Below are 26836 nucleotides of genomic sequence, written 5' to 3' on the forward strand. Positions count from 1 at the left end.
GGGAAATTTGTCATTACAATTGACAATTACAACAGACAATTGTGTCTTGATAAAACAGCTCTGCTTGGCAAGTAGACCAAATCAGCCATCTCTCCATCAAATATGTATCCTGCAGAGACAAGTTACCTCTGAACATTTTCATGGTGACTTCAAACAACGGAGCGAAAAAGTGTCCAAGTCGGAGGAAAAGCATTGCTAGGATCACTGTTATTATTCCTCATACTTTTCATGATTGCTGTTTCTTCAAAATGTTTGGTCAAATACATAGCCTACTGACCTATGGTATGTTGTTCAAAAGGTCACTATTAAAAAACAAAAACAATTAACAAATAAATGGGAAATAATTGATAGTAGCCTCTAGTCCTGTAACTGCTGGTTACAGACTGGTCCCTAACGACTACTGGAGGCCTCCCAAGTGGAGCAGTGGTCTAAGAGACTACATCACTACAGACCCGGTTCCATCCCAGGCTGTATCACAGCGATCTAAGAGACTACAGCACTACAGACCCGGTTCCATCCCAGGCTGTATCACAGCGATCTAAGAGACTACAGCACTACAGACCCGGTTCCATCCCAGGCTGGATCACAGCGGTCTAAGAGACTACAGCACTACAGACCCGGTTCCATCCCAGGCTGTATCACAGCGATCTAAGAGACTACAGCACTACAGACCCGGTTCCATCCCAGGCTGGATCACAGCGGTCTAAGAGATACAGCACTACAGACCCGGTTCCATCCCAGGCTGTATCACAGCGGTCTAAGACATGCTGCTGCTGCTTTAGACTGTCTCCTATTGGTGATGATAATCTACATAGTTATACTGCTGCTTTAGACTGTCTCCTATTGGTGAGGATAATCTACATAGTTATACTGCTGCTTTAGACTGTCTCCTATTGGTGATGATAATCTACATAGTTATTCTGCTTTAGACTGCCTCCTATTGGTGATGATAATCTACATAGTTATACTGCTTTAGACTGCCTCCTATTGGTGATGATAATCTACATAGTTATTCTGCTTTAGACTGCCTCCTATTGGTGATGATAATCTACATAGTTATTCTGCTTTAGACTGCCTCCTATTGGTGATGATAATCTACATAGTTATTCTGCTTTAGACTGCCTCCTATTGGTGATGATAATCTACATAGTTATACTGCTTTAGACTGTCTCCTATTGGTGATGATAATCTACATAGTTATACTGCTGCTTTAGACTGTCTCCTATTGGTGATGGTAATCTACATAGTTATTCTGCTGCTTTAGACTGTCTCCTATTGGTGATGATAATCTACATAGTTATTCTGCTTTAGACTGTCTCCTATTGGTGATGATAATCTACATAGTTATTCTGCTTTAGACTGTCTCCTATTGGTGATGATAATCTACATAGTTATTCTGCTTTAGACTGTCTCCTATTGGTGATGATAATCGACATAGTTATTCTGCTTTAGACTGTCTCCTATTAGTGGTGATAATCTACATAGTTATACTGCTGCTTTAGACTGTCTCCTATTGGTGAGGATAATCTACATAGTTATACTGCTGCTTTAGACTGTCTCCTATTGGTGATGATAATCTACATAGTTATACTGCTGCTTTAGACTGTCTCCTATTGGTGAGGATAATCTACATAGTTATACTGCTGCTTTAGACTGTCTCCTATTGGTGATGATAATCTACATAGTTATTCTGCTTTAGACTGTCTCCTATTGGTGATGATAATCTACATAGTTATTCTGCTTTAGACTGTCTCCTATTGGTGGTGATAATCTACATAGTTATTCTGCTTTAGACTGTCTCCTATTGGTGATGATAATCTACATAGTTACACTGCTGCTTTAGACTGTCTCCTATTGGTGAGGATAATCTACATAGTTATACTGCTGCTTTAGACTGTCTCCTATTGGTGAGGATAATCTACATAGTTATACTGCTGCTTTAGACTGTCTCCTATTGGTGATGATAATCTACATAGTTATACTGCTGCTTTAGACTGTCTCCTATTGGTGATGGTAATCTACATAGTTAAGATGCTTTAGACTGTCTCCTATTGGTGATGATAATCTACATAGTTATTCTGCTTTAGACTGTCTCCTATTGGTGATGATAATCTACATAGTTATTCTGCTTTAGACTGTCTCCTATTGGTGGTGATAATCTACATAGTTATTCTGCTTTAGACTGTCTCCTATTGGTGATGATAATCTACATAGTTATTCTGCTTTAGACTGTCTCCTATTGGTGGTGATAATCTACATAGTTATTCTGCTTTAGACGGTCTCCTATTGGTGATGATAATCTACATAGTTACACTGCTGCTTTAGACTGTCTCCTATTGGTGATGATAATCTACATAGTTATTCTGCTTTAGACTGTCTCCTATTGGTGATGATAATCTACATAGTTACACTGCTGCTTTAGACTGTCTCCTATTAGTGGTGATAATCTATATAGTTATACTGCTGCTTTAGACTGTCTCCTATTGGTGAGGATAATCTACATAGTTATTCTGCTTTAGACTGTCTCCTATTGGTGATGATAATCTACATAGTTATTCTGCTTTAGACTGTCTCCTATTAGTGATGATAATCTACATAGTTACACTGCTGCTTTAGACTGTCTCCTATTGGTGATGATAATCTACATAGTTACACTGCTGCTTTAGACTGTCTCCTATTGGTGATGATAATCTACATAGTTACACTGCTGCTTTAGACTGTCTCCTATTGGTGATGATAATCTACATAGTTACGCTGCATAGTTATTCTGCTTTAGACTGTCTCCTATTGGTGATGATAATCTACATAGTTATTCTGCTTTAGACTGTCTCCTATTGGTGAGGATAATCTACATAGTTATACTGCTGCTTTAGACTGTCTCCTATTGGTGATGATAATCTACATAGTTATACTGCTGCTTTAGACTGTCTCCTATTGGTGATGGTAATCTACATAGTTATTCTGCTTTAGACTGTCTCCTATTGGTGGTGATAATCTACATAGTTATTCTGCTTTAGACTGTCTCCTATTGGTGATGATAATCTACATAGTTATTCTGCTTTAGACTGTCTCCTATTGGTGGTGATAATCTACATAGTTATTCTGCTTTAGACTGTCTCCTATTGGTGATGATAATCTACATAGTTACACTGCTGCTTTAGACTGTCTCCTATTGGTGATGATAATCTACATAGTTATTCTGCTTTAGACTGTCTCCTATTGGTGATGATAATCTACATAGTTACACTGCTGCTTTAGACTGTCTCCTATTAGTGGTGATAATCTACATAGTTATACTGCTGCTTTAGACTGTCTCCTATTGGTGAGGATAATCTACATAGTTATTCTGCTTTAGACTGTCTCCTATTAGTGGTGATAATCTACATAGTTACACTGCTGCTTTAGACTGTCTCCTATTGGTGGTGATAATCTACATAGTTACACTGCTGCTTTAGACTGTCTCCTATTGGTGATGATAATCTACATAGTTATACTGCTTTAGACTGTCTCCTATTGGTGATGATAATCTACATAGTTATTCTGCTTTAGACTGTCTCCTATTGGTGATGATAATCTACATAGTTATTCTGCTTTAGACTGTCTCCTATTGGTGATGATAATCTACATAGTTATTCTGCTTTAGACTGTCTCCTATTGGTGATGATAATCTACATAGTTACACTGCTGCTTTAGACTGTCTCCTATTGGTGATGATAATCTACATAGTTACACTGCTGCTTTAGACTGTCTCCTATTGGTGATGATAATCTACATAGTTACACTGCTGCTTTAGACTGTCTCCTATTGGTGATGGTAATCTACATAGTTATTCTGCTGCTTTAGACTGTCTCCTATTGGTGATGATAATCTACATAGTTATACTGCTGCTTTAGACTGTCTCCTATTGGTGATGGTAATCTACATAGTTATTCTGCTGCTTTAGACTGTCTCCTATTGGTGATGATAATCTACATAGTTATTCTGCTTTAGACTGTCTCCTATTGGTGATGATAATCTACATAGTTATTCTGCTTTAGACTGTCTCCTATTGGTGATGATAATCTACATAGTTACACTGCTGCTTTAGACTGTCTCCTATTGGTGATGATAATCTACATAGTTACACTGCTGCTTTAGACTGTCTCCTATTGGTGGTGATAATCTACATAGTTACACTGCTGCTTTAGACTGTCTCCTATTGGTGATGATAATCTACATAGTTACACTGCTGCTTTAGACTGTCTCCTATTGGTGATGATAATCTACATAGTTACGCTGCATAGTTATTCTGCTTTAGACTGTCTCCTATTGGTGATGATAATCTACATAGTTATTCTGCTTTAGACTGTCTCCTATTGGTGAGGATAATCTACATAGTTATACTGCTGCTTTAGACTGTCTCCTATTGGTGGTGATAATCTACATAGTTATACTGCTGCTTTAGACTGTCTCCTATTGGTGATGGTAATCTACATAGTTATTCTGCTTTAGACTGTCTCCTAGGGGCATTCAGACAGTCAGGCGTCTATGTGTGTTACCTGGGTGACAGGGCATTCAGACAGTCAGGCATCTATGTGTGTTACCTGGGTGACAGGGCATTCAGACAGTCAGGCATCTATGTGTGTTACCTGGGTGACAGGGCATTCAGACAGTCAGGCATCTATGTGTGTTACCTGGGTGACAGGGCATTCAGACAGTCAGGCATCTATGTGTGTTACCTGGGTGACAGGGCATTCAGACAGTCAGGCATCTATGTGTGTTACCTGGGTGACAGGGCATTCAGACAGTCAGGCGTCTATGTGTGTTACCTGGGTGACAGGGCATTCAGACAGTTAGGCGTCTATGTGTGTTACCTGGGTGACAGGGCATTCAGACAGTCAGGCATCTATGTGTGTTACCTGGGTGACAGGGCATTCAGACAGTCAGGCGTCTATGTGTGTTACCTGGGTGACAGGGCATTCAGACAGTCAGGCGTCTATGTGTGTTACCTGGGTGACAGGGCATTCAGACAGTCAGGCATCTATGTGAGTTACCTGGGTGACAGGGCATTCAGACAGTCAGGCATCTATGTGTGTTACCTGGGTGACAGGGCATTCAGACAGTCAGGCGTCTATGTGTGTTACCTGGGTGACAGGGCATTCAGACAGTCAGGCATCTATGTGTGTTACCTGGGTGACAGGGCATTCAGACAGTCAGGCGTCTATGTGTGTTACCTGGGTGACAGGGCATTCAGACAGTCAGGCATCTATGTGTGTTACCTGGGTGACAGGGCATTCAGACAGTCAGGCATCTATGTGTGTTACCTGGGTGACAGGGCATTCAGACAGTCAGGCATCTATGTGTGTTACCTGGGTGACAGGGCATTCAGACAGTCAGGCATCTATGTGTTTTACCTGGGTGACAGGGCATTCAGACAGTCAGGCATCTATGTGTGTTACCTGGGTGACAGGGCATTCAGACAGTCAGGCATCTATGTGTGTTACCTGGGTGACAGGGCATTCAGACAGTCAGGCGTCTATGTGTGTTACCTGGGTGACAGGGCATTCAGACAGTCAGGCGTCTTGTGTGCGTTACCTTGGTGACAGGGCATTCTTTGGCATGTAGGCGAAGTCCAGCAGAGGGAAAAAGTCTTTAGGTCCCATGACCCCAAAACCTTTAGTCAGGTTAACATGGAGCCTGGAGAACACAAAAACAGCATTTTACAAAAACAAAGTACAGTGTAATATTGAAGTTCAACCCAGCCACACCTCCAACTGTCCCCTATCGACCCCTTAACCCCATGACCCTTAAACATTTGTTGAGCTCAGATGATCAATATGGTAACAGCTCCACTCTGCCCTCTGATGGGCTTGGTAGATGGAAGTTTAACCATTATTGCCTCTGCCAATACAAATCTCCACACGTGCATAGGGTGTCGGGTCCATTGGGGATTGGGCCCTTGTCTATACTACAACAGCAGTCTCCCCAGGTAGGGTAGGGGTTAGAGGTCAGGTATTTACAGCAGCAGTCTCCCCAGGTAGGGTAGGTGTTAGAGGTCAGGTATTTACAGCAGCAGTCTCCCCAGGTAGGGTAGGGGTTAGAGGTCAGGTATTTACAGCAGCAGTCTCCCCAGATAGGGTAGGGGTTAGAGGTCAGGTATTTACAGCAGCAGTCTCCCCAGATAGGGTAGGGGTTAGAGGTCAGGTGTTTACAGCAGCAGTCTCCCCAGATAGGGTAGGGGTTAGAGGTCAGGTGTTTACAGCAGCAGTCTGTCCAGGTAGGGTAGGGGTTAGAGCTCAGGTATTTACAGCAGCAGTCTCCCCAGGTAGGGTAGGGGTTAGAGGTCAGGTATTTACAGCAGCAGTCTCCCCAGATAGGGTAGGGGTTAGAGGTCAGGTGTTTACAGCAGCAGTCTCTCCAGGTAGGGTAGGGGTTAGAGCTCAGGTATTTACAGCAGCAGTCTCTCCAGGTAGGGTAGGGGTTAGAGGTCAGGTATTTACAGCAGCAGTCTCTCCGGGTAGGGTAGGGGTTAGAGGTCAGGTATTTACAGCAGCAGTCTCTCCGGGTAGGGGTTAGAGCTCAGGTATTTACAGCAGCAGTCTCTCCAGGTAGGGTAGGGGTTAGAGGTCAGGTATTTACAGCAGCAGTCTCTTCAGGTAGGGTAGGGGTTAGAGGTCAGGTACTTACAGCAGCAGTCTCCCCAGGTGGGGTAGGGGTTAGAGATCAGGTACTTACAGCAGCAGTCTCCCCAGGTAGGGTAGGGGTTAGAGCTCAGGTATTTACAGCAGCAGTCTCTCCGGGTAGGGTAGGGGTTAGAGCTCAGGTATTTACAGCAGCAGTCTCTCCGGGTAGGGTAGGGGTTAGAGGTCAGGTATTTACAGCAGCAGTCTCTCCGGGTAGGGTAGGGGTTAGAGGTCAGGTATTTACAGCAGCAGTCTCTCCGGGTAGGGTAGGGGTTAGAGGTCAGGTATTTACAGCAGCAGTCTCTCCGGGTAGGGGTTAGAGCTCAGGTATTTACAGCAGCAGTCTCTCCAGGTAGGGTAGGGGTTAGAGGTCAGGTATTTACAGCAGCAGTCTCTTCAGGTAGGGTAGGGGTTAGAGGTCAGGTACTTACAGCAGCAGTCTCCCCAGGTGGGGTAGGGGTTAGAGATCAGGTACTTACAGCAGCAGTCTCCCCAGGTAGGGTAGGGGTTAGAGCTCAGGTATTTACAGCAGCAGTCTCTCCGGGTAGGGTAGGGGTTAGAGCTCAGGTATTTACAGCAGCAGTCTCTCCGGGTAGGGTAGGGGTTAGAGCTCAGGTATTTACAGCAGCAGTCTCTCCGGGTAGGGTAGGGGTTAGAGGTCAGGTATTTACAGCAGCAGTCTCTCCGGGTAGGGTAGGGGTTAGAGCTCAGGTATTTACAGCAGCAGTCTCTCCGGGTAGGGGTTAAAGCTCAGGTATTTACAGCAGCAGTCTTTCCGGGTAGGGGTTAGAGCTCAGGTATTTACAGCAGCAGTCTCTCTGGGTAGGGGTTAGAGCTCAGGTATTTACAGCAGCAGTCTCTCCGGGTAGGGGTTAGAGGTCAGGTATTTACAGCAGCAGTCTCTTCAGGTAGGGTAGGGGTTAGAGGTCAGGTACTTACAGCAGCAGTCTCCCCAGGTAGGGTAGGGGTTAGAGGTCAGGTACTTACAGCAGTAGTCTCTCCAAGTATGCGATGGCGTAGGATGACAGGGCCTTCACCCCCAGGACTGGCAGCATGATACCCAGCCATACTGCAACACACACAGTTAATCCTTAAGGTGAGAAGATTGTTGCCTACAGCTCAGCGTTCAAACACCATAGTGCCCGTATAGCTCATCATTAAGCTAAGGACTCTGGGACTAAACACATCCTTCTGAAACTGGATCCTGGACACCCTGACAGGCCGCCCCCAGGTGGTAAGGGTAGGCAACACCACATCCGCCACACTGATCCTCAACACAGGGGCCCCTCAGGAGTGTGTGCTCAGTCCCCTTCTGTACTCCCTGTTCACTCATGACTGCATGGCCACACATGACTCCAACACAATCATTAAGTTTGCTGACTACAGCAGTGGTATAGGGAGGTTGTCACTGCCAGGACAACAACTTCTCCCTCAATGTGAGCAAGACAAAGGAGATGATTGTGGACTAAAGGTAAAGGACCCCCATTAACATCAACAGGGCTGCAGTGGAGCTTCAAGTTCCTTGGTGTCCACATCATAAACAAACTATCATGGTCCAAACACACCAAGACACAGTCGTGAAGAGGGCACGACAAAACCTATTCAAATCAAATCAAAATCAAATCAAATCAAATGTATTTATATAGCCCTTCGTACATCAGCTGATATCTCAAAGTGCTGTACAGAAACCCAGCCTAAAACCCCAAAACAGCAAGCAATGCAGGTGTAGAAGCACGGTGGCTAGGAAAAACTCCCTAGAAAGGCCAAAACCTAGGTAGAAACCTAGAGAGGAACCAGGCTATGTGGGGTGGCCAGTCCTCTTCTGGCTGTGCCGGGTGGAGATTATAACAGAACATGGTCAAGATGTTCAAATGTTCATAAATGACCAACATGGTCGAATAATAATAAGGCAGAATAGTTGAAACTGGAGCAGCAGCACAGCCAGGTGGACTGGGGACAGCAATTCCCCCTCAGGATCCCCAAAAAGTTCTACAGCTGCACCATCGAGAGCATCCTGACCAGTTGCATAATTTATTGTATTAACTAGGCAAGTCAGTTAAGAACAAATTATTTTTTACAATGACTGCCTACCCCAGCCAAACCCTAACGACGCTGGGCCAATTGTGCGCCGCCCTATGGGACTCCCAATCACAGCCGGTTGTCATACACCCTGGAATTGAACCAGGGTCTGTAGTGACGCCTCTAGCATTGAGATGCAGTGCCTTAGACCGCAGCGCCACTCGGGATCCCCATCATTGCCAGGTATGGCAACACTTCGGCATCTGAAAGTAAGGGTAAGGGGAAAGGCGGGGGATGCCTAGTCATTTGTACAACTGAATTAAGTTTAGGACAAGTTTAACCCAACCCCTCTGAATCAGAGTTGCGGAGGGCTGCCTTAAATCGACATTCATGTCTTCAGCACCCGGGGAACAGTGAGTTAACTTCCTTGCTCAGGGGCAGAATGACTTTAGTCTTCTCAGCTCGGGGATTCGATCCAGCAACCTTTCACGGTTACTGGCCCAACGCTAACCACTAGGCTACCTGCAGAGGGTACTGCGTACAACCCAGTACGTCACTGGGGCCAAACTTCCTGACATCCAGGACCTATATACACAAGGCGGTTTCAGAGGAAGGCTCCAAAAATTGTGGGGGGGATGTGTTGTTCCTACCCTCACCATCTGGGGGCAGCCCGTCAGGAAGTCTAGAATCCAGTTGCGGAGGGAGGTGTTTAGTCCCAGAGCCCTTAGCTTAGTGATGAGCTTTGAGGGCACTATGGTGTTGAATGCTGAGCTGTAGTCAATGAATAGCATTCTCACATAGATGTTAGTTTTGTCCAGGTGGGAAAGAGCAGGGAGAAATGCGATTGACATTGCGTCATCTGTGGATTGGTTGGGGCGGAATGCGAATTTGGAATGGGTCTTGGGTTTCCGACATAGTGTTGATGTGAGCCATGACCAGCCTTTCAAAGCACTTCATGGCTATAGACGTGAGTGCTTACGGGTCTGTAATCATTTAGGCTGGTTAACTTCGCTTTCTTGGGCCCAGGGGCTATAGTGGTCTGTTTGAAACATGTAGACATTACAGACTCGGTCAGGGAGAGGTTGAAAATGTCAGTGACGACACTTGCCAGTTGGTCCGCGCATGCTTTGAGTGCACGTCCTGGTAATCCGTAGGGCCCTGCGGCTTTGTGAATGTTGACCTGTTTAAAAAAGGTCTTGCTCACACCAGCTATGGAGAGCGTGATCACACAGTCGTCCGGAACAGCTGGTGCTCTCATGCATGCTTTAGTGTTGCTTGCCCTGAAGACATTGAGCTCATCTGGTAGGCTCGCGTCACTGGGCAGCTCACGGCTGGGTTTCCCTTTGTAGTCCCTAATATTTTTCAAGCCTTGCCACATCCGACGAGCATCAGAGCCGCTTTGCCTGTTTGATGGTTCATCGGAGGACATAGCGGGATTTCTTATAAACGTCCGGATTAGTGTCTCGCTCCGTGAAAGCGGCTGCTCTAGCCTTTTGCTCGGTGCAGATGTCTGTAATCCATGGCTTCTGGTTGGGAAATGTCCCCACAGTGAACGTACAATGTCGTCGATACACTTACTGATGAAACTGGTGACTGAAGTGGTATACTCAACAACATTGGATGAATCCCAGAACATATTCCAGTCTGTGCTGCAAAACAGTCCTGTAGCGTAGCATCTGCGTCATGACCACTTCCGTATTGAGCGCATCACTGGTACTTCCTGCTTTAGTTTTTGCTTGTAATCAGGAGGATAGAATTACCGTCAGATTCGCCAAATGGAAGGCAAGCTTTATATGTGTCTCTGTGTGGAGTAAAGGTGGTCTAGAGTTTTTTGTCTCCTCTGGTTGCACGTGACATGTTGGTAGAAATGAGGTAAAACGGATTTAAGTTTGACTGAGATTGCCAGCATCCGTTTGTGGTTGCAAATAGACGGCTATGAATAATATAGATGAGATCTCTCTTGGTAGATTGTGTGGTCTGCCGCTTATCATGAGGTACTCTACTTCAGGCAAGCAATACCTCGAGACTTCTTTAATATTAGACATCGCATACCAGCAGTTATTGACAAACAGATACAACCTGCACCTCTTCTTACCACAGAGCTGCTCTGTCCTGCCGATGCACGGAGAAGCCAGCCAGCTCTAGGTTATCCATGTTGTCGTTCAGCCACGTCTCGGTGAAAAATATATTACAGTTTAATGTCCCGTTGGTAGGGAAGTCTTAAATCATAGATCATCCGGTTTATTTTCCAACAATTGCATGTTGTCCAATAATACAGACGGTAGTGGTGGTTAACCTACTTGTCGGCTAATTCTTACAAGGCACCGCGACCTCCTCCCCCTTTAACGCTGATTTGGGCCTTCTCTTGACAAAGCAGTATATCCTTCGCGTCGGACTCATTAAAGAAAAGTCCAGTTTGACGTGAGTAATCCAGAAGCTCTTTTCGGTCATAAGAGACAGTAGCAGCAACATTATGTACAAAATGAGTTCAAAATAATGTGGGAAAAAAACAGGCAAAATGGCACAGTTGGTAAAACCGCAGCCCCTCCAGCACCATTATTATCATCTTGTAAGTAAGGTCTCTCCACCTGTTGTATTTGCTGCATGAGACAAATAACATTTGATATGAGACACCTTAGATTGAATCCTGGCCTGGGTGTGTACATGTGCAGTGTGTGTGTCACCTCGTAGCCCCTGGCTGAGGTCGTAGTAGCCAGCTTGTCCCAGAGACCACATGATTGTCAGACACTTGACCGGACGGTTCTGAACTGACCGCAACAACTCCAGATACTAGAAAAAGAGCGAGCGAGAGAGAGAGGATAGAGGATAGACATTGTATATAACTTAGTGTAACCATCATCCATGTATGTTTAGCCATTCTTTTAATAAATCGTATTTAATTAAACATTGACTGAAGATTCCAAAACAGCAGCAGCAGTAGTACTGTTGTACCTGTATCCATGGTTCCCCAATACAACAGCAGTAGTGTTGTACCTGTATCCATGGTTCCCCAATACAACAGATTGGGGAACCATGGATACAGGTACAACACTACTTATGTTGTATAGGGGAACCATGGATACAGGTACAACACTACTTATGTTGTATAGGGGAACCATGGATACAGGTACAACACTACTGCTGTTGTATTGGGGAACCATGGATACAGGTACAACAGTACTACTGCTGTTGTATTGGGGAACCATGGATACAGGTACAACACCTACTACTACTACTGTTGTATTGGGGAACCATGGATACAGGTACAACACTACTGATGTTGTATTGGGGAACCTTGGATACAGGTACAACACTACTGATGTTGTATTGGGGAACCTTGGATACAGGTACAACACCTACTACTACTGTTGCAGTAGTGTTGTACCTGTATCCATGGTTCCCCAATACAACAGCAGTAGTGTTGTATCTCTATACATGATTATGTGTACTAATATTACTACCACTGATATTAACTGGATTTCTGTGGTAATATCTACTAATTGTCTACTAATTGTAGTTCATGCCAATAAAGCAATCTGTATTTGAGCGAGGGGGGGGGGCATTTGATTGGTCAGTATGAGACCAATCAGAGCACACAAAATGTAATATTTTCTTAATATCAGACACACACACACAGGGCACTGGGATGGATGGACACTCACGTCAGGAAGGTTCTGTGTAGCCATTCTGGGCTTGTCTTGAAGGATGGCCTGGATACACACCCGGTAACCATGGAGAGGCTCTCCTACAGAGACAGGAGAGTCAGCTTTAAGTTGACTGTATACCCTACTAGAGGTCGACCGATTAATCGGAATGGCAGATTAATTAGCACAGATTTTTTTTCTTTCTCTTTATTTAACTAGGCAAGTCAGTTAAGAACACATTCTTATTTTCAATGACGGCCTAGGAACGTTCTGCCTCAGATTTTTATCCTTGTCAGCTTGGGGGATCCAATCTTGCAACCTTACAGTTAACTAGTCCAATGCTCTAACCACCTGATTACATTGCACTCCACGAGGAGACTGCCTGTTACGCGAATGCAGTAAGCAAAGGTAAGTTGCTAGCTAGCATTAAACTTATCTTATAAAAAACAATCAACGACTGTCGTTGCTCCAATGTGTACTTAACCATAAACATCAATGCCTTTCTTAAAATCAATACACAGAAGTATATATTTTTAAACCTGCATATTTAGCTAAAAGATATCCAGGTTAGCAGGCAATATCAACCAGGTGAAATTGTCACTTCTCTTGCGTTCATTGCACGCAGAGTCAGTATATATGCAGCAGTTTGGGCCGCCTGGCTCGTTGCGAACTAATTTGCCAGAATTTTACGTAATTATGAGATAACATTAAAGGTTGTGCAATGTAACAGGAATATTTAGACTCATGGATGCCCTCTGTTAGATAAAATACGGAACGGAATAAACGTTTTGTTCTCGAGGTGATAGTTTCCGGATTTGACCTAAGGCTCGTATTTCTGTGTGTTTATAGTTAAGTCTATGATTTGATATTTGATAGAGCAGTCTGACTGAGGGGTGGTAGGCAGCAGCAGGCTCGTAATAGTCAAAGGTATATGGTTTAGAGAGAAATAGTCGACGCGTTATAATTCCTGTAATAACTTGCGGATGAACTTGAATGGGGTTCCTTCGTTAATTTACCGTTCATGTCTTCCATAGAGAATGTCTTGATCTACTTCAAATAAGGTTTGTGTTTCGTGCTTAAACCGCCTCTGTTCATGACTTCCATAGAGAATGTCTTGATCTACTTCAAATCAGGTCTGTGTTTCGTTCAGGCTTAAACCACCTCTGTTCATGTCTTCCATAGAGAATGTCTTGATCTACTTCCAATAAGGTCTGTGTTTCGTGCAGGTTAGGGTGTTTAATATTTAGCCAATATTGATCAGAGTTACCTTGTCCTATGGATATCTACACAGTTATAAAATTGGCAAGGTGGTGTAAACCTACACGAAACACAGACCTTATTTTAAGTGAATCTAAAAATATCGTATGGAATAAATGAATGAAGGAAGCGCTTTTCAGATTTTGCGAGAAGGTGTCATGGGAATTATGACTCGCACTTTGGTCGTCAATTCTTACCATGTCCATTATTAAAATAGGATTTCCTGCATATACATTCATCATTCATGTTATTTGAGACTAAATTGATTTTATTTATGTATTATATTAAATAGTGTTCATTGTTCATTCAGTATTGTTGCAATTGTCATTATTACAAAAATGTAATACACACATTTTTGTAATAATGACAATTGCAACTATACTGAATGAACAATGAACACATATCTATGGAAGATAGATAAGATAGATAAGATAGATATAAAATAATATAAAATCATATAAAATCGGCCGATTAATTGGTATCGGCTTTTTTTGTCCTCCAATAATCGGTATCGGCGTTGAAAAATCATAATCGGTCGACCTCTAAACCCTACCCAGTACGCAACACTACAACTAAATATAGCTACACAAAATGGTGATCCTGTGGTGTTACGTAGCACAAATTGTCTAGCAATAAACTTAAAGCAAGTATGCAGGATCCCCATTTTGCGTTTCCGTTTGTCCAGTTCTCTCACCTGTCCGTTTGTCCAGTTCTCTCACCTGTCCGTTTGTCCAGTTCTCTCACCTGTCTGTTTGTCCAGTTCTCTCACCTGTCCGTTTGTCCAGTTCTCTCACCTGTCCGTTTGTCCAGTTCTCTCACCTGTCCGTTTGTCCAGTTCTCTCACCTGTCCGTTTGTCCAGTTCTCTCACCTGTCCGTTTGTCCAGTTCTCTCACCTGTCCGTTTGTCCAGTTCTCTCACCTGTCCGTTTGTCCAGTTCTCTCACCTGTCCGTTTGTCCAGTTCTCTCACCTGTCCGTTTGTCCAGTTCTCTCACCTGTCCGTTTGTCCAGTTCTCTCACCTGTCCGTTTGTCCAGTTCTCTCACCTGTCCGTTTGTCCAGTTCTCTCACCTGTCCGTTTGTCCAGTTCTCTCACCTGTCCGTTTGTCCAGTTCTCTCACCTGTCCGTTTGTCCAGTTCTCTCACCTGTCCGTTTGTCCAGTTCTCTCACCTGTCTGTTTGTCCAGTTCTCTCAGCATGGTGTAAACACAGTGGTCATAGAAGTCCTGTAGACTCTCGTTGCAGCGACCAATTAAAGCTTTGACCACGCCCCTCAGCTCCTTCCCCGCAAGGCAGTATGGGTAATCTAAGACAGAGAGGAGTGAGAAGGGTTAGAATGGTACTAAATGGTTAGAACGGGACTGTCGACCACTTAGGAGGTTGAGTTGTGGTTGTTGTAAAATCAAAAGAAAATTGTATGTCACATGCCTCGTCAACAACAGGTGAAATGCTTACTTACAGGCCCTTACTTACAGGCCCAGAGAGAATTACACTCCTGTAAAAACACACACAGGGGGTTACCCGGGGAAACAACACACACAGGGGGTTACCCGGGGAAACAACACACACAAGGGGTTACCGGGGTAACAACACACACAAGGGGTTACCAGGGTAACACACACAGGGGGTACCAGTACAGAGTCAATGTACTCATTTCCAAGTTGGCGTAGCAGTCAGACGTCTTTGTCGTGTCCCTTGTATATTTTTACATATTTTTCTTCACACATCTTTTTAAAATATTTTCCTAAACCTCAACTTCTAAATACTCTCCTGCAACCCGCCTCACCCAATGTGGTGTGGATCTGTCTTTTCTAAAGTATTTATATTTACTTCGGATCTGGAATCCCTCAACTGAAGCTAGCCAGCTAACTACCTACCAGCTATCAGTCAGCAAACCATTGCTAGCGGTCATCAGTTAACCTTTAGCTCGGAAAGCGCTCACCAGTTCGAACAACGTGACTCAAACCAGAGCATAACGGACCTCTCTCTCTCCATATGCCCAGATTCCTACCGCAAACTCTGAACATTCTCATCTGGATCTTCGCAACTAGCTAACCGCAATCCCGGGTGACCACTCCTGGCTAGCGTTTCCATCCCGGAGCAAGCACCAATTAGCCTGAAGCTAGCCCGGCCAGGGCTCCTGTGCTACCACCGAAGCCCACTCCTGGGCTACAATATCCGGACCCGAATACTTATTTTCCAACATAATTTGCAAATAAATTCATGAAAAATCCTACAAATGTGATTTTCTGGATTTTTTCTCTCGTTTTGTCTGTCATAGTTGAAGTGTACTATGATGAAAATTACATTATCTCATCTTTTTAAGTGGGAGAACTTGCACAATTGGTGGCTGACTAAATACTTTCTTGCCCCACTGTATATACTGTACTCTATATCATCTAGTGCATCTTTATGTAATACATGTATCACTAGCCACTTTAAACTATGCCACTTCATATGTATATACTGTACTCGATACCATCTACTGTATCTTGCCTATGCCGCTCTGTACCATCACTCATTCATATATCTTTATGTACATATTCTTTATCCCTTTACACTTGTGTGTATAAGGTAGTAGTTTGGGAATTTTTAAGTTAAATTACTCGTTGGTTATTACTGCATTGTCGGAACTAGAAGCACAAGCATTTCGCTACACTCGCATTAACATCTGCTAACCATGTGTATGTGGCAAATACATTTGATTTGATCTATTTGGATACTCTTCCTGGGATCCAGCAAAATTAAGTCAGTTTATACCATTTTAAAAACATTACAATACATTCACAGATATCCCAACACATTGTGTGCCCTCAGGCCCCTACTCCACCTCTACTGTACTAAATTACTAAATCCATGTGTATGTGCGTATGTTATCGTGTGCCCGCACGCGTGCATCTGTGCCAAAGTTTGTGTTGCTTCACAGTCCCAGCTGTTCCAGATCATCTGTTTTTTTAAATCTCATTTTACTGCTTGCATCAGTTACTTGATGTGGAAGAGAGTTCCATCTAGGACTGTGCCTCCCATAGTCTGTTCTGGACTTGGGGACTGTGAAGAGACCTCTGGTGGCATGTGGAGTATGCATGGTGTCCAAGCTGTGTGCCAGTAGTTTAGACAGCTCGGTGCATTCAACAACACTTCTCATAAATAAAAGTAGTGATGAAGTCATTCTCTCCTCCATTTTGAGACAGGAGAGATTGACATGCATATTATTAATATTAGATCTGTGTACATCCAAGGGCCAGCCGTGCTGCCCTGTTCTGAGCCATTTGTAATTTTGAGCCATTTGTAACTTTTTGTGGAACCTGACCACACGACTGAACAGTAGTCCAGGTGAGACAAAACTAGGGCCTGTAGGATCTGCCTTGTTGATAGTGTTGTTAAGAAGGTAGAAACTAGGGCCTGTAGGACCTGTCTTGTTGATAGTGTTGTTAAGAAGGTAGAAACTAGGACCTGTAGGACCTGCCTTGTTGATAGTGTTGTTAAGAAGGTAGAAACTAGGATCTGCCTTGTTGATAGTGTTGTTAAGAAGGTAGAAACTAGTGCTTTATTAGAAAGACAGACTTCTCCCCATCTTAGCTACTACTGCATTAATACTTTTTGACCATGACAGTTTAGTGTTACTCCAAGCAGTTTAGTCATCTCAACTCGCTCAATTTCCACATTTATTACAAGATTTAGTTGAGGTTGAGGGTTTAGTGAAGGTTTTGTTCCAAATACAATGCTTTTACTTTTAGAAATATTTAGGCCTAACCTATTTTTATATTTATTTCACCTTCATTTAACCAGGTAGGCTAGTTGAGAACACCTTCATTTAACCAGGTAGGCTAGTTGAGAACACCTTTATTTAACCAGGTAGGCTAGCTGAGAACACCTTTATTTAACCAGGTAGGCTAGCTGAGAACACCTTTATTTAACCAGGTAGGCTAGTTGAGAACACCTTCATTTAACCAGGTAGGCTAGCTGAGAACACCTTTATTTAACCAGGTAGGCTAGTTGAGAACACCTTTATTTAACCAGGTAGGCTAGTTGAGAACACCTTCATTTAACCAGGTAGGCTAGCTGAGAACACCTTTATTTAACCAGGTAGGCTAGTTGAGAACACCTTCATTTAACCAGGTAGGCTAGTTGAGAACACCTTCATTTAACCAGGTAGGCTAGCTGAGAACACCTTTATTTAACCAGGTAGGCTAGTTGAGAACACCTTCATTTAACCAGGTAGGCTAGCTGAGAACACCTTTATTTAACCAGGTAGGCTAGTTGAGAACACCTTCATTTAACCAGGTAGGCTAGTTGAGAACACCTTCATTTAACCAGGTAGGCTAGCTGAGAACACCTTTATTTAACCAGGTAGGCTAGTTGAGAACACCTTTATTTAACCAGGTAGGCTAGCTGAGAACACCTTTATTTAACCAGGTAGGCTAGTTGAGAACACCTTTATTTAACCAGGTAGGCTAGCTGAGAACACCTTCATTTAACCAGGTAGGCCAGCTGAGAACACCTTTATTTAACCAGGTAGGCTAGTTGAGAACACCTTTATTTAACCAGGTAGGCTAGCTGAGAACACCTTTATTTAACCAGGTAGGCCAGTTGAGAACACCTTTATTTAACCAGGTAGGCTAGTTTATATTATCCATAATATACCAGGGGGTGTAAAGCCATAACACATATGTTATTCCAGCAGCAGACTATGATCGATAATGTCAAAAGCTACACTGAAGTCTAACAAGACAGCCCCCACAATCATTTCATCATCAATTCCTCTCAGCCAATCATCAGTCATTTGTGTAAGTGCTGTGCCTGTTGAATTGCCCTTCCCTATCAGCATGCTGAAAGTCTGTTGTCAATTTGTTTACTGTGAAATAGCATTGTATCTGGTCAAAAATCGTCTGCTTTTATCCGCAGTAATTTTTCATCCAGATTGTCAGACCCCGGTGGCTTGTCATTGTTGATAAACAACAATACTTTTTTCACCTCTTCCACACTGACTTTACGGAATTCGAAAGTACAATTCTTTGTCTTTCATAATTTGGTCCGATATACTTGGATGTGTAGTGTCAGCGTTTGTTGTTGGCATGTTATCCATGTTATCCCTACGTTTGCTTATCATGTCAAAGAAAGAAATCATTCAAGTAGTTCAGGTCTTTGTGATGAATGAGCCATCTGATTCAACGAATGGAGCCGAGTTGATTTTCTTCCCAAAATGTCATTTGAGGTGCCCCAAAGCTTTTACGATCATTCTTTAAATAATGTATTTAGTTTAGTCACATGATTTCTCAATTTGCAGTACGCTTGCCTATCAGTTGGGCTGCCATAACTTTTTCCTCAGTTGTACAGCCAGGCCTATTTGCCATCTCCTTTGCCTCATCTATCAACTATTTTTCAATTCCTCATCAATCTACAGGGATTTAACAGTTTGTCAATTTCTTAATGTGTCTACTGCAGCGTCTGGTTTCTCCTCATTACACACCACGGACCAACAGCGTCTGGTTTCTCCTCATTACACACCACGGACCAACAGCATCTGGTTTCTCCTCATTACACACCACGGACCAACAGCGTCTGGTTTCTCCTCATTACACACCACGGACCAACAGCGTCTGGTTTCTCCTCATTACTCACCACAGACCAACAGCGTCTGGTTTCTCCTCATTACACACCACGGACCAACAGCGTCTGGTTTCTCCTCATTACACACCACGGACCAACAGCGTCTGGTTTCTCCTCATTACACACCACGGACCAACAGCGTCTGGTTTCTCCTCATTACACACCACGGACCAACAGCATCTGGTTGCTCCTCATTACTCACCACAGACCAGCAGCATCTGCTTGCTCCTCATTACTCACCACAGACCAGCAGCATCTGCTTGCTCCTCATTACACACCACAGACCAGCAGCGTCTGGTTGCTCCTCATTACACACCACAGACCAGCAGCGTCTGGTTGCTCCTCATTACACACCACAGACCAGCAGCATCTGGTTGCTCCTCATTACACACCACAGACCAGCAGCGTCTGGTTGCTCCTCATTACACACCACAGACCAGCAGCGTCTGGTTGCTCCTCATTACACACCACAGACCAGCAGCGTCTGGTTGCTCCTCATTACACACCACAGACCAGCAGCATCTGGTTGCTCCTCATTACACACCACAGACCAGCAGCGTCTGGTTGCTCCTCATTACACACCACAGACCAGCAGCGTCTGGTTGCTCCTCATTACACACCACAGACCAGCAGCGTCTGGTTGCTCCTCATTACACACCACAGACCAGCAGCGTCTGGTTGCTCCTCATTACACACCACAGACCAGCAGCATCTGGTTGCTCCTCATTACTCACCACGGACCAGCAGCATCTGGTTGCTCCTCATTACACACCACAGACCAGCAGCGTCTGGTTGCTCCTCATTACTCACCACGGACCAGCAGCATCTGGTTGCTCCTCATTACTCACCACGGACCAACAGCGTCTGGTTTCTCCTCATTACTCACCACGGACCAGCAGCATCTGGTTGCTCCTCATTACTCACCACGGACCAACAGCGTCTGGTTGCTCTTCATTACACACCACAGACCAGCAAATATTCTTTACATCATTAACATATGAATCACTACAAAACGTATTGTATGACCTCTTATACACTACATTCGGCCCAGCCTTTGGAACTTTGGTTTCCCTAGATATGGCTATTATATTGTGATCACTACATCCTATGGATATGGATACTGTTTTAAAGCAAATTTCTGCAGCATTAGTAAAGATGTGATCAATACATACTTATGATTTAATTCCTGTGCTGTTTGTAACTACCCTGGTAGGTTGACTGACAACCTGAACCAGGTTGCAGGCACTAGATAGAGTTTGAAGCTTTCTCTTGAGTGGGCAGCTTGATGAAAGCCAGTCAATCTTTAAGTCACCCAGAAAATAGACCTCTATTGATATCACATACATTATCAAGCATTCTACACATATTATCCAGATAGTGACTGTTACCACTTGGTGGTCTATAGCAGCTTCCCACCAGAATGGGCTTTAGGCGAGGCAGATGAACCTGTAGCCATATTACTTCAGTTTTTAACATGAGATCCCCTCTAATCATTATAGGAATGTGGTTCTGAATATATATATTACACAGCCACACCTCCACCATTGGCATTTCTGTAAATGTTATAACCTTGTATTGCTACCACTGTAGCAAACATTATCTAAGTGAGTTTCAGAGATAGAATATGAATGTCATCTGTTTCAAGCAAGTTAATGACTTCATGGACCTGGTTTCTCAGGCTACATGTTAATATATATATATATGCAACGCAGGACAAGCTAGATAAACTAGTAATATCAACCATGTGTAGTTAACTAGTGATTATGATTGTTTTTTATAAGAAGTTTAATGCTAGCTAGCAACTTACCTTGGCTTCTTACTGCATTTGCGTAACAGGCAGTCTCCTCGTGGAGTGCAACGAGAGGCAGGTGGTTATAGCGTAGGACTAGTTAACTGTAAGGTTGCAAGATTGGATCCCCGAACTGACAATGTGAAAATCTGTCGTTCTGCCCCTGAACAAGGCAGTTAACCCACCGTTCCTAGGCTGTCATTGAAAATAAGAATCTGTTCTTAACTGACTTGCCTAGTTAAATAAAGATTAAATAAAGGTGTAAAAAAATTGGCCAAATCGGTGTCCAAAAATACCGACTTCCGATTGTTATGAAAACTTGAAATCGGCCCTAATTAAAATCGGCCATTCCGATTAAATCGGTCAACCTCTAGTTAGAACAGTCGGAAGCAGCCTTGTTATGTCCTGTACTTGAGCTCCTGTGTAGCACAGCGTTTTTGCCTTGGGGACCGAGATCTTTCTCACCATAGAGCTGCCTATGATGACAGCTGGTGATGTTGAAAGGGCTGGTCTCTCAGGCAGCTTCACGGTCTGATGAGGCTGGGAGCTCTGAGGATCTGAACCCGAGGTAGAAGCCACAAGAGAGGGAGACAGAATCGAGGACAAAGACGCAGGTACCTCTGGATCCAGGGCGGCAAAGCTGTTTCTGTTCTGTGTCAGTTCCGGGCTCAACATCACCATGGAGACACCCGTTGTCAGAGAACACCTTCTTCGACTTCCACGGCCAGTGACGTACATCCATGGCTGGTTGGTTAGGTCGAGATCAGCTTTGTTCTCCCGGGAAGGGGGAGACCCCCTTCAGGGATGGAACCCAGCCAATTTGGTCGCATATGCAACGAGATATTTTGCTGTGCGACCATACAATTTATTTTGGGAGAACTGTGCGACAAGGAAAATAGTAATGATAAGACTTCGCTGTACCGTTGTCTCAGAGAAACACGGCAGTGCAGATTCTTTAGCATCATGGGTTGGACCATTAACACAGCTTCTAGCCAAATCGGGTCTAAAGACCCAAGTGTACTTCCGGCGCCAACAAAGATGGCCGCCTCGCGTTCCTAGGAAACTATGCAGTTATTTCTTACATTGGTACCCCAGGTAATCTTAGGTTTCATTACATACAGTCGGGAAGAACTACTGAATATAAGAGCAGCGTCAACTCACCATCAGTACGACCAAGAATATGACTTTCCTGAAGTGGATTCTGTGTTCTGCCTTTCACCCAGGACAACGGAATGGATCCCAGCCGGCGACCCAAAACAACGACTTCGTAAAAGAGGGAAACGAAGCGGTCTTCTGGTCAGACTCCGGAGACGGGCACATCGCGCACCACTCCCTAGCATACTTCACGCCAATGTCCAGTCTCTTGACAACAAGGTTGATGAAATCCGAGCAAGGGTAGCATTCCAGGGGGACATCAGAGACTGTAACGTTCTTTGCTTCATGGAAACATGGCTCACTCGAGAGACGCTATCGGAGTCGGTGCAGCCAGCTGGTTTCTCCACGCATCGCGCCGACAGAAACAAACATCTTTCTGGTAAGAAGAGGGGCGGGGGCGTATGCTTTATGGTTAACGAGACGTGGTGTGGTCACAACAACATACAGGAACTCAAGTCCTTCTGTTCACCTGATTTAGAATTCCTCACAATCAAATGTCGACCGCATTATCTACCAAGGGAATTCTCTTCGATTATAATCACAGCCGTATATATTCCCCCCCAAGCAGACACATCGATGGCTCTGAACAAACTTTATTTGACTCTTTGCAAACTGGAATCCACATATCCTGAGGCTGCATTCATTGTAGCTGGGGATTTTAACAAGGCTAATCTGAAAACAAGACTCCCTAAATTGTATCAGCATATCGATTTTGCAACCAGGGCTGGTAAAACCTTGGCTCATTGCTATTCTAACTTCCGCAAAGCATTTAAGGCCCTCCCACACCCTCCTTTCGGAAAAGCTGACCACGACTCCATTTTGTTGCTCCCTGCCTACAGAGAGAAGCTAAAACAAGAAGCTCCCGCGCTGAGGTCTGTTCAACGCTGGTCCGACCAATCTGATTCCACGCTCCAAGACTGCTTCCATCACGTGGACTGGGATATGTTTCGTATTGCGTCAAACAACATTGACAAATACGCTGATTCGGTGAGCGAGTTTATTAGAATGTGCCTTGAAGATGTCGTTCCCATAGCAACGATTAAAACATTGCCAAACCAGAAACCGTGGATTGATGGCAGCATTCCCATAAACTGAAAGCGGGAACCACTGCTTTTAATCAGGGCAAGGTGACCGGAAATATGACCAATTACAAACAGTGTAGCTATTCCCGCCGCAAGGCAATCAAACAAGCTAAGCGTCAGTATAGAGACAAAGTAGAGTAGAATTCAACGACTAAGACACAAGAGGTATGTGGCAGGGTCTACAGTCAATCACGGATTACAAAAAGAAAACCAGCCCAGTCACGGACCAAGATGTCCTGCTCCCAGGCAGACTAAATAACTTTTTTGCCCGCTTTGAGGACAATACAGTGCCACTGACACGGCCCGCAACCAAAACATGCGGACTCTCCTTCACTGCAGCCGACGTGAGGAAAACATTTAAACGTGTCAACCCTCGCAAGGCAGCAGGCCCAGACGGCATCCCAAGCCGCGCCCTCAGAGCATGCGCAGACCAGCTGGCTGGTGTGTTTACGGACATATTCAATCAATCCTTATCCCAGTCTGCTGTTCCCACATGCTTCAAGAGGGCCACCATTGTTCCCAAGAAAGCTAAGGTAACTGAGCTAAACGACTACCGCCCCCGTAGCACTCTTCCGTCACTTCCGTCATCATGAAGTGCTTTGAGAGACTAGTCAAGGACCATATCACCTCCACCCTACCTGACACGCTAGACCCACTCCAATTTGCTTACCGCCCAAATAGGTCCACAGACGATGCAATCTCAACCACACTGCCCTAACCCATCTGGACAAGAGGAATAACTATGTGAGAATGCTGTTCATCGACTACAGCTCAGCATAACACCATAGTACCCTCCAAACTCGTCATCAAGCTCGAGACCCTGGGTCTCTACCCCGCCCTGTGCAACTGGGTACTGGACATCCTGATGGGCCGCCCCCAGGTGGTGAGGGTAGGTAACAACATCTCCACCCCGCTGATCTTCAACACTGGGGCCCCACAAGGGTGCGTTCTGAGCCCTCTCCTGTACTCCCTGTTCACCCACGACTGCGTGGCCACTCAATCATCAAGTTTGCGGACGACACAACAGTGGTAGGCTTGATTACCAACAACGACGAGACGGCCTACAGGGAGGAGGTGAGGGCCCTCGGAGTGTGGTGTCAGGAAAATAACCTCACACTCAACGTCAACAAAACTAAGGAGATGATTGTGGACTTCAGGAAACAGCAGAGGGAACACGCCCCTATCCACATCGATGGGACAGTAGTGGAGAGGGTAGTAAGTAAGTTCCTCGGCGTACACATCACAGACAAACTGACAAACTGAATTGGTCCACCCACAGACAGCATCGTGAAGAAGGCGCAGCAGCGCCTCTTCAACCTCAGGAGGCTGAAGAAATTCGGCTTGTCACCAAAAGCACACAAACTTCTACAGATGCACAATCGAGAGCATCCTGTCGGGCTGTACAGGTGCATCAAAGCTGGGACCGAGAGACTGAAAAACAGCTTCTATCTCAAGGCCATCAGACTGTTAAACAGCCACCACTAACATTGAGTGGCTGCTGCCAACACACTGACTCAACTCCAGCCACTTTAATAATGGGAATTGATGTAAAATATATCACTAGTCACTTTAAACAATGCTACTTAATATAATGTTTACATACCCTACATTATGTATCTCATATGTATATGTATATACTGTACTCTATATCATCTACTGCATCTTTATGTAATACATGTATCACTAGCCACTTTAAACTATGCCACTTTGTTTACATACTCATCTCATTTGTACATACTGTACTCGATACCATCTACTGTATCTTGCCTATGCTGCTCTGTACCATCACTCATTCATATATCTTTATGTACATATTCTTTCTCTCCTTACACTTGTGTCTATAAGGTAGTAGTTTTGGAATTGTTAGCTAGATTACTCGTTGGTTATTACTGCATTGTCGGAACTAGAAGCACAAGCATTTCGCTACACTCGCATTAACATCTGTTAACCATGTGTAAGTGACAAATACATTTGATTTGATTTGATTACCAGAGCAGCATTTTTAATCTTCCTCCAGCGAATCACAGGCAGCGTATTTTACATTCAGAAACCATGTCATGGGCCAGTCTAAACTACTCATGCATCGACAATTTGTTTACACTTTGTTCCTCCTATATGTTACCTATTTGGCTAGCTAGCTAACAACATGGTAACTTCACCAGTATATCCAACCATTAGGGATAACTTTTCAGGAGATCAATGAATGACAGTGTACAATTTTCAATGAAATGCAAGATAAGTCTCTAAAAACATTTTAGTGGTTATGAAATGCATCTCAATAGTAAAATAGTGCTTTTACACAATGTAGAAACCGACTATTCCACAAATGACACATTTTAATGAGAGGTATTCATAACGTTTTAGCTTTTTATAATAAACAAATGTATTTGTGTTACATATTAGTGTCTAGGGCACAACATATGCTTCACAAGAGCTCTGGAGTGGCGCAGTGGTCTGAGACACTGATTCCTAGAGGCGTCACTACAGACCCTGGTTCCATTCCAGCCGGTATCACAACCGGCCGTGATTGGGAGTCCCATAGGGAGGCACACAATTGGCCCAGCGTAGTCCGGGTTAGGCCATCAATGTAAATAAGAATTTATCCTTAAGAATTTAACTGACTTGCCTAGTTAAATAAAAGGTTAAAAAAATAATAATAATAATAAATATTCTGGTGCTCTTAGATTTCATGTGGTGCTCCTAACAGACCACTAGTGTTCCAATGAATTTCTTCAAATTTAGAGCCCTGGTTTTGGTTGTGGTTATGTTACTGACCGTGTGTGTAGCTGCTGAGGGTGGGTTCAGTCTCTGGAGCAGCCAGGGCGTGGTTGAGGTATCCTGCCAGGTCTTTGACCCAGACTGACGGGTTGTCAGGGAACAGAGTCTGGCTCCGGTCCAACTGCTGCTTCAGCTCCCCCACGTCCATCTGGAACAGACCAGGAAGTACCATACATAACACAACCACAACCCAACCCACGTCCATCTGGAACAGAACAGGAATTACCATAGATAATACAACCTAACCCACATCCATCTGGAACAGAACAGGAAGTACCATACATAATACAACCTAACCCACGTTCATCTGGAACAGAACAGGAAGTACCATAGATAATACAACCTAACCCACGCCCATCTGGAACAGAACAGGAAGTACCATAGATAATACTACCTAACCCACATCCATCTGGAACAGAACAGGAAGTACCATAGATAATACAACCTAACCCACATCCATCTGGAACAGAACAGGAAGTACCATAGATAATACAACCTAACCCACATCCATCTGGAACAGAACAGGAAGTACCATAGATAATACTACCTAACCCACATCCATCTGGAACAGAACAGGAAGTACCATAGATAATACAACCTAACCCACATCCATCTGGAACAGAACAGGAAGTACCATAGATAATACAACCTAACCCACGCCCATCTGGAACAGAACAGGAAGTACCATAGATAATACAACCTAACCCACATCCATCTGGAACAGAACAGGAAGTACCATAGATAATACAACCTAACCCACGTTCATCTGGAACAGAACAGGAAGTACCATAGATAATACAACCTAACCCACGTTTATCTGGAACAGAACAGGAAGTACCATA

The 26836-nt window shown here is 44.2% G+C and overlaps 1 protein-coding gene across 3 annotated transcripts in view; it reads right to left on the reverse strand.

The window, feature by feature from the left end:
• Positions 1-26836, reverse strand: part of tmem214 (transmembrane protein 214) — a 59750-nt gene that overhangs the window by 15661 nt on the left and 17253 nt on the right. For all 3 annotated transcript variants that reach the window (XR_005051564.1, XM_036976465.1, XM_036976464.1), the window contains exons 3-8: positions 25992-26142; positions 14752-14886; positions 12344-12426; positions 11366-11471; positions 7650-7731; positions 5575-5676 (exon numbers count right to left, since the gene is read on the reverse strand). Coding sequence is in view for 2 of the 3 variants with exons in the window: in XM_036976465.1 (XP_036832360.1) it covers positions 5575-5676; positions 7650-7731; positions 11366-11471; positions 12344-12426; positions 14752-14886; positions 25992-26142 (659 nt within the window). In the remaining variant the exon portion in view is untranslated. The remainder of the gene's footprint in view (positions 1-5574; positions 5677-7649; positions 7732-11365; positions 11472-12343; positions 12427-14751; positions 14887-25991; positions 26143-26836) is intronic.

This window comes from Oncorhynchus mykiss, chromosome 4 (assembly GCF_013265735.2).
Source record: "Oncorhynchus mykiss isolate Arlee chromosome 4, USDA_OmykA_1.1, whole genome shotgun sequence".
In the NCBI taxonomy this organism is placed as follows: domain Eukaryota; kingdom Metazoa; phylum Chordata; class Actinopteri; order Salmoniformes; family Salmonidae; genus Oncorhynchus; species Oncorhynchus mykiss.